We start from the raw sequence: 13,267 nt of genomic DNA on the forward strand, positions 1-13,267 counted from the left end.
GAAAAAAAAGTGGCTCAGTGACTCAGCTGCTGTTTCCTGTCTCCTGCATAGTCAAAGCAGTGGAGAAAAAAAAAAAACCCTGTCTTCTCAACAAGACAACATACACAGGCAGAGCTTTTATTATCTGAGGGTATGAGCCAAAGGACAGGCTCACAGTTGTCAAAGAATCCCCATGAAACATCCTCAGTGATCCATTGGGTGACTGAGTGCTTGCAGTATGTTGGACTGGACTCTTCATCAAGACCCAGGCTTAGAAAAGGCCCAGCTTCAAGGAGTCTGACTTGCATAGGCTGAACACTCCCATATCTAGAAGTTCAAATACCTCCTTTCTTATCTAAATGAGAGAAAAGAACAAAACAACAGAAAGGTTACAATCAAAACTAGTCCTGGTGAGCAAAGCCAAGCCCTGGGGTCCCATGTATTTAGGCAGCTGTTATGGTCAGAATCAGAGAGCACAAAAGTCCTAGGCAAAAGACAGAATCCATGTTTGATTGACAGCTGAAGGTCACGCAAGTAAAGAGAGAGAGAGGTACTGTGCAAAACATCAGATTCATTAAAGTGCCCTTATATTTGCACCCATCCAGAAGAAAATGCTGTAACATGTGTCAAGGACTCCAAAGTGTACTTTTGGTAGCCCAGATTCCATGCAAAGACCCAATAAAGGATTGAGATAACTGTTAATGCCACAAATGTAACAAAAAATGTCTATGACTACGAAATCTGACACTGTTATAGTGAATTATTCAGATTTAACATTATAATAGAAATTATCTGGCCTTGTGTCTGACAGCTAAGTATTTTTTTAAAAAGACTATTGATGGATACAGAGACATCCGTGTGTGTCTGTGTGTGTGTCTGTGTGTGTGTGTCCGTGTGTGTGTGTGTGTGTCTCTGTGTGTGTGTGTACTTATGCTCACTCCTGCACACATGTGGGTGCATGTATAGGAAACTAAGCCAATGTTCTTTTTTTAACTTGAATTGATGCCTAATATTACTCGCCAATCCATTACAATGAACTTTGTTCAGTGTGGGGAAGCAGTTTTATGTGGTAAATTAACTCACAGCATGCTTTAGAGGTGTAATCCCAGGCCTCTTTGATAGTATTCTTGGTAGGCGATTGACGGCCTTGTTTATTATTATGTAACCCCTCCCACCACACATATCAGATAAGATTGAAAAAGTGTTCCATGACAACACAGTGGGTGGCAAAATAAAACTTCTACATCATGAGGGCAGTGAACTGTTTTTTTTTTATAAATATACAGGGAGCTGTGCTGTGCTCACAAAGGCATTCAGTCATTCGGTTTGAATCTATCGAGACACAAAAACCCTCCACACAAAACAAAACATCTTTGTAAGTTATATAGTAGGTTTTGTGAGGATGTGGAGAAGCCAATGATAATCATCCCCTCTTCCTCCTCTTTGGCCAAAATTGTCTACGTAAGACGGAATGGCAAAGATGACCGTCTGGGTTGGGTACAGGGACAAATCCTCCAGATCCGCTGGTTTCTTTGAAGTGCAGATGTCCTAGTGGGGCAGGAGCCATGGCCATTTAGTGAGCAACCAAGCTGATCCTATACTACACATGGAAAGGATATAGTTACGTGTAAGCGGATGAGATGGCTCTATAGTAGTTACCTCAGCGTTAAAGACAGAAATTATTTCCAAAGCGAGAATGTGCTGGCTTCCCATGTCAAAGGCTTTATTACTGTGTTTGAACTCAAAGTTCAAATCGGAAAAGAAAAAAGATTAAAGACAAGTGCTGATTACACAGTACCTCGGGAATGTCCATCATTCTCCTCAGCTTCTGATCTCTCCAGTTCCAGTCAAAAACCAGAAACTTTAAGGGGTTCAAATTAAGGCCATCTGAAAGACACAGTGAGAGTCTTGGTAGTAAAGTCCTCACAACGTAAGCTTATTAAAATGGTCTTCATCCTCCTGGTTGCTTCACTTGATGTCCTCTCCCCCAGCAATGAACTTCTGCACATTGATGCTTGCCTAATGGGAAACACATGCAGCAGCTCTTTCCCTGCTTCTGAGGACAGAGAAGGCACTCTGGTGAAGCCTGTCAACCCTCAGGTGCTCCCTCCACTCATAAAGGGTGGAGGCTTGGGTCTCCTCCTTCCTGATTTGAGAACCCGCTTCCTGTGGCCTACAGAGGAGTTGAGAACAGCAGAGTCAGCAGGACTCTGAGGCAGTGGGGATGGAGAGAAGGATGAGGTTGGGGAGACCCTTTGGTAGGGCTTGTAAACCCTATAAGGACTGCACCCACTCTGCTATGGGCTTTACCTAGAATTATTGCACAGTAAGACCAGAGAAGACCCAGGCTTTGTGTGCCATAGGAGGGAACAATGTCTGAAGTGTCTGAATCGTCTCTGCATTCAGCTGGTCCCCACAGCCTTTCCCTGTTCAGCCCTCCCCTCTCTGCCCCAAAGACTCTTCATGCCTTTTATAATTACAATACTTTTATTTAAAACACTCTCACTGGAATTCCGATAGGAAACTGGGAAAAGATAACAGCCCTCCCTTAAAAGAGACCCAGTGTTGGAAAAAGTCAACGGGGAAGGCGCCTTTTAAATGAAACCACCTTTACTCGGAGCTTTAAAACATGCATTGGCAAAAGAGCTTTCCTTCTGTGCTGTCTCAGTTAAAAGAGCTACCAGAAGCTTAAAGCTACTTGTAATGATCACTGTTTTATGCATACTTTAAAAAAACAAAACAAAACGGGTAAAATCAAATATCAATCCCAAAAGAATTGCAGACAATGTAATACATATAGATATTACAAGTGAGAAGTAAATCAGTTTCCTGATAAGGAAAGTCCTCGGAATATATAAATATTTAAGTGAGTCACATATATTTATAATATAAGGCCTCTCTCTCTCTCTCAGACACACACACACGCACACACACACACACACACAAAACAAGTACACTGAAAACATGTAGGATGTTATATGATCCCTGCTTCATAAAAATTTATAGTCAGGTAGAAATAAGACTGAAAGGCAGTTTAGTAGTTATAATTAACAAGAAATTATCTCTAAAGTAACGTATTTTTATCCACATCTTTTTTTAAAATTGCATTTATTTAGTGTATGCATGTGTGTACGTGTGTGGGCCTGCATTCTAAGGTGAGCATGGGGATCAGAAGGCAACTTGGAGGAGACAGTCCTTCTATCCTGAGTTCCAGGAATCAAACTCAGAGTGTCAGGCTTGGTGGCAAGCTCCTTTACCGTCTTAGCCACCTTGTCCACCCCCTCTGTATTTTCTTGCTTTTCTCACAGACTCACAGTCACAAAGTCTCCATAATTGCTAAATTAAAACACCACAATTCTGAAGATAGTTTTATAGTTCCTAGTGTCATAGATATCTCTTTTCATTGTGTTAAGTCATAACAGTAACAAAATAAGTTATACCTCACATGTATCCTAACACTATGGCTAATATATTATAAACTATCTATCCAATCAGATTCAGAAGTGAAAGCTTCCATTGATAACACAAATAATCAACAGCTACTTAACATTTTTCTTTATAAAACAGGCTTTCATACTAAAGTGTTCCAACTCTGTAGAAATCTAGTCAACAGCTTGGACAGCTTCTTTTTGTCAGTCTCCCTCCTTCCCTGCTCCTATTTTAAATCTAAAAAGGGTCTTGTTATTAGGTGGGGATCTGGTGACAGAAACAGTCATTGGTCCCTCAGGGAAAAGGCTCTGGAACTAAGACCTGGCTGAGACTGTGAGAGGAATCACTCATCTCTTCTGAGGCCAGTAAGGATGCTGTGGGTACTAGTTAGATAGCACACACAAAGGATGTCCAGTATAACGCCGATTACAAGTAGGAATTCAAAAAATGTTTGCCTCCCATCTCCATCAGAGACCTCCAGTGTCTTAATTCTTTGCCATTTGCACAGAACCCTGCAGCCAGTGGGCTTAACTAGCTGTAGATTATTGTCATCTGGAGAAGAGTTGGCAGGGGTTTTACCTGATGCTTCCTGATACAATAGTTTCAGGTGAGACAATATTGCTGAAGGTGTTACTTTGACAAATACAAAATAATTCAGGAGTAGATCTGACAGAAGACAAGGTCACATTACTATACTAAATACTTTGATGTATTTGAAGAATGAAATCAGTAAATGTGAACCAGTCTCCAGGCTCACGTGCAACTTTGGCAGCTCTAGTGGCAAGGGATGGAGACCCTGATAAAGGTAGCACAGGCAGCCGAATGAGACTTTGTCTCAAATCACACGGTGAAAGGAGCTCAGGTGACCGGACTCAGTGGGGGACTGTTTGCCTAGCATGAGTGAGGTCCTAGATTCAATCTCCAGTACCTCAAAACAGCCCCAGCTCCCCCCAAAACCTGAAGGTCTGGTATGAACAGGTACTAGGATTACCTGCAGGTCAGCATGTTTCTGGAATACTTTCTGTGCAAAGCGTTAAAAGGGAAACATATGCTGGAGAATATTCTAGAATATCCTTGTTTTATCTATAGTTATGATGTTTTCATTTCAGTCTATTTATTATCCGATTATGACCAGAATAGGAGTCTCTGAGAACCAAGCCTCATTTACCCATGAAGGAAATAACCAGCATAGCGGGATGGGGGTAAAGCTTGTGTGGAAGCACTCGGCACTCCAGTCACTAGAATCTGACCTTGTTTAGTTGGGCAAATGCACTTCAGTGAGCCACAGCCCTCCTCATCCCCACAGCACTGCACAAGCAGTTTGGCTTCTGAGATCAAAGGCTGAGTTGAGTTTCCCACTGGGCAATTTACACAGGGGCCTGTTTTACTTTTTGTACCACAAATGTGTTTGCCCAGACTCACACAATGAGGCAAAGGGCTGACTCTTAATAGAGTTCTCATCATCCACATCTCATACCTTGTTTGACAAGTTCTTTGATTCTCCCCGGAGTCCCCACACCCAGGTGTATCACACGATTCTCCAGAAACTTTACCTGCTGCTGGACCTTTTCAAGATGGAAAACAGGGGAAAAAGGCAGAAGCATTAAGTGTTTTTTTGTTTGTTTGTTTGTTTGTTTGTTTTAATGGAAAACTGGTCAATCCCCAAGGGATTGGGAATGAAAGCTCAGATTCTGTTCAGGAGCTGAGCAAGGCAGAGAGCATGACTGTGTAGGTTAAGGGAGCCATGTGGGAGCATGAAATGCAGAGGAAACCCGAATAGTTATTAGCTCTGTTACATCAAGAATTGATAAAGAGCAATGGTTTCCAAGGAGACTGGAAGAGGTTGGAAGGAAATGATGAGGTCCTGGTGCCACTGGGGACCACTTATCTCTTATCAGAGCTACAGGCTCTTGCTTACCTTTATGTGTTTTGCAAATAATTTCATTACTTTGGCATCTCCTTTGAATGCTGTCAGAGACCTAATGAAAAGGAATGAATTAATGCATTTGATAGATTCTGACAACTTAAGAACGCAGTATTTACAGATTATAGCTTATCACTCAAAACAGTGTTCTAAATGTGGACAGTCATGTTTATATCTGCACACAAGAAGATAGTTAGGCAATTCTGTCTCTGCAGTGAAACTGGAGTGGGCTTCCAGGCATGATGATGATGATGATGATGATGATGATGTGTGTGTGTGTGTAATCACTCAAGAGGCTGAGGCAGGAGGACTGTGGTTATGTAAATACCAGCCTAGGCTACAGAGCAAGATGCTATCTCAGAAAAAAAATCAGAAATGGAGTGAAGCCATTTGTTCAGGTTCACATCTGGGTGTGCTTCTGAGCCAGACTCAAGTTCAGCCTACTTTGGTTCTTTGATGATTAAACCATGTGTGTCTGCTGTTCTCTAAGCAGAATTTCTGTTTCAGGTATGCGGCAAAGAATCTCCCATGTATTTCTGCATAATATGTCTAAAAAAAAAAAAACTGGTTACAAGAGGAAATCTTAGAGCAGTAACCTCTGCTGTGACCTGGGGACAGAGAAGCACAAGATAAGCCCACCAAGGAGGAGGGCTCAAGTCCTAGCACAATGGCCCCCACACTTGTACTTGGTAGACTGAACTTGTTTGTGAAATTTCATACCGGAAACCATTCCAGCCTGAGGGAGAGAAGGATTGAAGAAAAGGAGGAAGGAAGGAAAATGATGCAGGCCTGTAGATCCTGATCCATGAGAGCAGGAGTGACTCGTGCAGGAGTGAGGCGATTCTTTAGGTGGCATCTGTGAGGACTGGGGGAAGCAAGAGACCCTGCAGGGTCAGTTGTTAAGCCAGTTACTAAGATGAGAGGTTATGAGTCCAGATTCAGTGTTTTTGGAGATGCCCAACATTTATATTTATATATGTCCAATGAACTGAATATCAACCAGTCTACCTATCTACCAACACACACACACACACACACACACACACACACACACACACACACACCCCTTCAAGTCTTTATAGGGTCTTGCTCTATACCCGAGACTGTTCACAAACCTGTTATGCAGGCTGTCTTCGCACTTGCAATCCCCCCACTGGGGCCACTCCCAAGTGCTGGGATACAGAAAGGCAGCAGTATGCTCAGTTTCATTTCAACATTTTGGGGCCGAATGCTATAGGGTAGACTCAGCCTATGGTGGTTGACTCATTTGCTATGTCGGTAAGGGAGTTCACTTAGTTCTAGGTATTCAACAGTTTGGGTCTAGCCATATCAATTCAGATGATCAGTTCTGAGGGCCAAGGCTGGTCTGAGCAGTACCTCAGAGGACAGGTTTTATGAGGACTGTTGTGACAGTAGGGCCTCAGATTCGACCAACAGTTGCTCTACGAACAGCCAGATTACAGTATCTGCTCATTATGTTGTTTGATAGATGACATTAATGACGATACCACTATGTCACCTGGGACCAGTTTTTATATTTAAATTTGAACTCACAGGATGCCCTGGATCTGGGAACTGCAGTTTCCCCACACATTCTGTCCACAGAAGTTGGGCCCATCTCTACAACCTAAAAGGCTTTATGGAAGGGCTCAATGAACACCAGTGTCCACTGGCTTCAGCTGATTTTCTGATGTTTCTTTGTTTTCATCTTTATTTTAACCACCTGTTTTTCATTTGGTGTATTTCTGTGTATCACCTAAAATTCTGTTTTGAGTTAAAGTGAGTATAATGAACAAATAAGTTTCTAGTTAAGATTTAGGTACTGAAGATAAGGATATCACTGTCCTTAATATGTCATTATGTTTTGAGAAACATTGTTGACCAGGGGGAACACATTGATATGCAAGACAGTGAGACATACAATCCAGTTTGTATTGCAAGTAAATTCTTAATTACACATAAGCATTTTCCATTGCAAGGTTAACAAGGGAAATAACAGGAATCATGGCAATCAAGGGAACAGAAGTTCTTATTGTAGAATTATTAAACACCGATCTTTGCAAATAGGTTTTTTTTGTGCTTGTTCAAATGACACTTTGTAATTCATTTAACCTTGAAATGGATCATAATAGAGCTTGGGACAGTTCATAAATGAAATGTGACCACACAGTGCTTTTATGCCCCTTGGAAAGGAATTTATATACAGTAAAAGCTCAAATCAATGTGACAACTTGTTTTGAAGAGGTCACAGGCAGGCCAGCTTCTTTGCCATTAGCCTGTCAATTGCAATGGGTTCTGTTGTGGCTCTCTGGAGTGCTCACAAACATCACGTGAAATGGTCTGACTGCAGGGCCAACAAGTATAGATGGCTACCCAGGGACACTGGGTTGCTGAAGATCAATTATGTTTAGAGCAGACATACTTGAACATTCTGCATTACTGGAGAATGTGGAGTATGGTTTAATGTGTGTGCTGAGGTGAAGAAAGCCGAGTTGAAGGACTTGTAAAGTTTAAGAACTTTTCTAAAACCATAATTCGATTAGTTCATCTAGAAAAACAGATGTCAAATCACCGTGGAGTCCCTACACTTGCACCTTAGGGTACTTGACAAAGTTCCTGTTTCAAGACACAAACTTCCTTTGTTTTGTCTCCTGTTAAAGCCTGGCTCCCAGACAGGGCTTGTTTTTGTTAGGTGCCATCTACTATGTCTGTCCTCTGTTCTCTGGAAGCTGAATGTTACACAGGTCCAGTGGAAGGCTTTGTTGTTGTTGTTGTTTGTTTATTCTTCAAGGATTCAGCAAGTGAAGACACCTGTGAGAGCCCTTAATAAAGCACCAACCTACTTTTCATATATAATTTTTTTCTTTAAATTTTTGGTCTCTCTGCAATTTATCTTGGTAGAAGGGGTGAGATATGAATCTAACTCTATTTTTCCAGATGGCTAATCACTTGTTCAACACAGTTGTTGAGCAGCCTGTCTTCCTCTGCTGATATCTCATTTGTCACCTTTTCTATACGCTACATTGTCATTCACACCTGGACCTGTTTCCTCCATTTCAGTTTTGGTCCACGGACCCCATGTGCCTGTCCTACATGTGACAGTCCCAGACACTCTGCACTGCTGAGACTCTGTAATGGACTGACAGTCTGGAAGGCATGGGCCTCTTCTAAGTGGTCTTTTGTAACCCTTTGTCGGCCATTTTAATTGTATGCTTTTATAAAAGTTCAAAAATAGTTTATCTAGTTAAATAGGACAAATATCCTTGGAGTTTTACTTGGAACCTGTGAAATTTGTAGATGATGCCAAGTAAAACAGGCATAGTCACAATACCGAGTCTCCTCTCTTGAGAGTCTGGTACTCACTTGAATCTGCTTAAGAGCTTTTTCATCCCATGAAGCTTCCTTTCTATAGGTTTGGTAAGGTCATTCCCTTTTTTTGTTGACTTGGATTGTTCCATTTGCTTCCTGTTTTGTTGCTTAGTGCCCGCTCATTGCTTGTACCCTTGCCCTGCACAGTGTGGTTCGCCACACGGCAGTGTAAGTGGGCCTGGAAAATGACTCAGAAGCGCTCCTCTGCCCCCAATCCTCCCATGGCATCCTACTCCAGGGCTCACTGCTGCACACCTGAAAGTCCACCTCTGATTTCAGGTCAGGAAAGCTGTGAGGCTCTGCCCTTTACTTTATTTAAGTCTCTGCTCTAATACCAACCCCTTCTAAAAGAATCCCATCCACAGCTATCTCATTCTATGCCTTACTTTTCTTTACAAATGCACTACTGTGTAGGCTACGGTCATGCATTTGACTGGCTTATTGTCTGCTTCTCCAACAGAATGTCAGTCCCGCAAGACATGGCTCTGTTTTACTCATTGCACACAGAGTATACAGGCTAGCAGGTATCAGTTCCGCTGACATGCTCAGGAGACACAGCCGGAGAGACCTCTGACCTGATGAGCTCCAGGGCTCGGACGGCGGAGCTGCAGAGAATCAGCATCAGGACTGACTTCTTCTCTGTGTGGGTTTTCCGAAGTTTCACCCACTTAGGACAGACTGAAAGACAGATCACAAAAGCCATTCTGAACACAGCAAAATACCACTGGCAATGGTGGATAGTCTCCAATTGTTTATTTGTTAGTGCCTAACAATATAAACAACAAGCATTGACTGTTGCTACATTCTCTGCTACTTTACAAAGCAGATAAAATTTATGTTTAATGATTGGAGACAATGTTGACCAACAGGAAAATTCTGATTCAATTATGTCAGATTTTTGTTTAGTTTAGTTTAGCTTTTTTACGTGCTTGTTTAAAGACAGAGAATAGTTCTAGCTGGCTTGGAACTCATAGAAATCCACCTGCCTGGGATTAGAGGCACAAACCACCACACTTAGCCTATGCTAAATTTTAAAAGAGATATCCAGCATGACCTAAAATGGGGCAGAGAATAAATAATACCTCAAATTCATTATTTAGTATTATGTTTGTTAAATAGGCTTAGAATTTTTAATATTTTAAATTTTATATTATTCCTATTATAATTCAGGCTTTTATTTCTAAAGTTAAAATCTGAGACATTTTTAATGAGCCTAAACCCGGTATCATAACACTGAAAGGCTGAAAGAAGACAGTCGATCTCTCTACATAAGTCACTACATTGCTGGGAGTAAATGACATTTTGATATGAAAAGTCTAGTTTTTTCTACTGGTACACAATACAAACTAAAATATCAAATCAGATTGACTGTAATAGCTAGGTGTGGATTCTGAACATGTAAAAAGAACCTGAAGTTCTCATAGCTGTTAAAGACCACAAGGTTCAGTTTCCTGATCACTCAAATAACAAGGTAAAGTTGGAGGATTGTTCAGAGGAGGTGCTAGATCAGGACACCACCTTCTAGACTCCTAGACTACTACATCTAATATAATTATAAATTTCAACCCAGAGCGAAACAGGAATACATTTAAACATTAAAACTGTACATCAAATCATATGCATGGTAGTGTGGCCTATATTCTCAGCACATGAGAAGCTGAAGCAGCAGAATTATGACTTTGAAGATATCCTGGGCTACAGAGCATGACCGAGGGGGGAAAAAGACAATAGCACTAAATCCATCTCTACTTACGCTAGAAACTTTTAGTTTTAAATGTGGTACAATCTGTTTTTGTTTTAATTTAGAGAGACCAACATTATTTACTTATTTTGGGTTTTTGAGTTTCCCTATGTAGCTCAGGCTAGCCTTGAACAAGTGTTAATCTTCCTGCATCTGATTTCAACTCTTTTCTGTTTTAGAATAATCACTTGCTGAATAATTTTTTAAAAATCAGACTTTACTTACTTTCTTTTAGGTATGAAGAGAGACTGTGAGTCAAGTCATTGGCCTTGAGGAAGCAGGAGTCTAGAACATGAGAAACAGGTTTTGTTAAGAGCTTTGGAAGCACACGGTCAAAGCAGTGGATGGTACATTCTTACATGGACTATAAAGCGTGAGTGACCTAAAGGCTCAGCATTTAAAGTGTTATTTAAAATAGCAGCAGTAGCAATAACAAGCTTTGCTTTCTCATTTAGAATATTTTATTTCTATCCCCTCCCCCCTTTTCCTTCTAGCTTCCCCATATTTCCTCCCTCCAACCCCTCCCATGCCCCCACTCTCAAATTGATAGCCTTTTTGTTATTTTTATTATTACATACAAATGTGCACAAATATATGCATATAACCTGTTGAACACATTTTTGTTATTTGTGTATGTATGGGGCTGGGCACTTTACTGAATCACTGAGGCTGATTCCTGGGACAGGCACATTTAACTGCAGAGCAGTGAAGTAAAAGCTCTGCATATCATTTACAGATAGATAAAGCATCTTTACATTTGAAATCTATAAAAGAGGCCATGTGCAAAGCAAAGGTGAAGTGGCTTGAAATTTGAGAGGACCCCAGAACCATTACTGATCTAAGAGAACAAACTGATACAGCAGCGAGGGAGCCATCAGAAGAATGACCAGTAGTATTAGAAAGATGTACAACAGTAAGAGTTATGGGGAGGGGGGGGGGTAATGGTAACATTTGCCAACTGCAGGAAGAACTGTCAACTGGGAAACCTATTTTGGAAAGTAATAATATTAAGATTATATACTCTGTGGTCCCCTGATTTATCTTCTGGATAAACGATGGCAAGAATTTTTTGGTGTGTGCTTTAAGTGGAAACACAAAAAGATTAATTTTGGCAATATTTATGATCTTGGGTTGTGGGAAGCAGTACAGGTGTCCACATGTGGGAAGCTGGGTGAGTGCTTTGTGACAGATGAAAGCACTGTGTAGTCTCAGATGTCGGAGATGTGCACCAGGCCACATCTGGCACATCTGAAGACAGCGTGATGTGAAGAAACAAAATGATGAAATCTGCAAATGTAATTTAGATAAGAATAACAATGTGCATACAATATAAGACCCATGGAAGAATACGTTTATAAAAACATATAGTGACTATTTAAATACTTACGAGGAACGAAAATATAGTATAGGTTTTGAAAGAATGAGAATAATGTATCAAAATATAACACGATTCAGCCTAGCTGTAAAATACAACCTAACACATTAAAATAAAAAGGACCTTTGTTGATCTGTGACAGTCATGGAATATATAACAATATTAACTCTGAGTAGAATTATTCACTCTGAGCACATACATATACACACACACACACATGAGAGTATATATATGTGTGTATATATGTATGTATGTATGTATGCATGCATATACATGTATGTATATGTGTAACATGGTTACAAACTTAACTCTTTCTATGAAAAAAAGTTTCTATGTAAATATGAGTGTTAGGGAGTGAACCATTACCAACTTACCTGACATTTGTATTGTGACCCAATACACAGAACTCACATTATGCAATAACTTGCAGAGAGAGTTGTTGCCTCTGTAGAGGCATGGAGCCCTTGAAGGCCTTTAAACTTCTAACTCTCCCAGCTGAGACAAGATCAGACTCATCTGGAGAGCTTTACACAAAGTAGAGCAGGACCAGACTCTGCTGGGTTGAATCCCCTGAAGGTGGCTTGTGTTGCTGGGTGAGTTGGCTGCAGCTAGCCTACTCAAGGTCACTGATCTAAACCAAACCAACTCTCAGAAGACAGCAGAGGTTAATTAGCTCCCAGTGTCTTTGGTATGGAAATCCCTAATTAAGTTCCCACATGTAAGATGTTAGCAGTGTACAGCACAATTAATAGTAATTAAGAGAACATGTTCCTGCCCTTCACATACAAACCTCAATTAAGATCAAGTCAGACACTTGAGGAACTGATTTGGAACAATGCCTTAACAACTATATCCCTTCTTTAACTGATTCTGAACAACAACTGGCATTTCTATCTCCTCACCTAACATGGCTTCTACTCCTGGAGGCTGTTCTTGTTCTTTGTGTGGTGACCAGGTTTCTCTGAAACCTTATATGGCTTAACTGACTATGCCTCAGAGTAGCCATCTTTTAGCTGAAAACAAAGCTTGTTCTTTCTGGCTGTTTCTAACATACCCCTCCTCATACCTCCCCAAAACATCCATGAGTCCACGATCTTATCCAGTTGTGTTATGGAGCTTTAAAACAATGACATAACTCGGTTTATTATGGGACTCAGCTGAGTCCCAAGGGTTTCTTTTTACCTTCAGCTCTTAACAATTCTGCAGAGGATTCAGGGTTTATGATGTTCTCTGAGATCACAGAGTAGGAGACTGAGTCAGAGTAAACACTAGACATCAGGCTCAGGTTGACCAGAGCCTTTGTGACACACTGGCTCCTGCTTAGAGCAGCCAGGACACAGCTCTCCCACCGGAGGAGCAGCCCTCTGGACTCAGTAAACTTTAGAACCCTGGTCCTGTTTATATCTGAGTGCATGCCTTCAGTTCCCCAGAGGGCAACTGTCTTGGAAAA

The 13,267-nt window shown here is 41.0% G+C and overlaps 1 protein-coding gene across 4 annotated transcripts in view; it reads right to left on the reverse strand.

Moving 5' to 3' along the window:
• Positions 1-84: 84 nt before the first annotated feature.
• The window catches only part of Cmss1 (cms1 ribosomal small subunit homolog), a 302,972-nt gene continuing 289,789 nt past the window's right edge, over positions 85-13,267 (reverse strand). For all 4 annotated transcript variants that reach the window (XM_034514829.2, XM_076943033.1, XM_076943034.1 and 1 more), the window contains 6 exons: positions 10,668-10,727; positions 9,277-9,379; positions 5,327-5,387; positions 4,886-4,973; positions 1,778-1,866; positions 85-334 (listed from right to left, as the gene is read on the reverse strand). In XM_034514829.2, the coding sequence (XP_034370720.1) occupies positions 251-334; positions 1,778-1,866; positions 4,886-4,973; positions 5,327-5,387; positions 9,277-9,379; positions 10,668-10,727 (485 nt within the window). In that variant the 3' untranslated portion in view covers positions 85-250. The remainder of the gene's footprint in view (positions 335-1,777; positions 1,867-4,885; positions 4,974-5,326; positions 5,388-9,276; positions 9,380-10,667; positions 10,728-13,267) is intronic.

The sequence above is a fragment of the Arvicanthis niloticus genome, chromosome 12 (genome assembly GCF_011762505.2).
Source record: "Arvicanthis niloticus isolate mArvNil1 chromosome 12, mArvNil1.pat.X, whole genome shotgun sequence".
Classification (NCBI taxonomy): Eukaryota; Metazoa; Chordata; class Mammalia; order Rodentia; family Muridae; genus Arvicanthis; species Arvicanthis niloticus.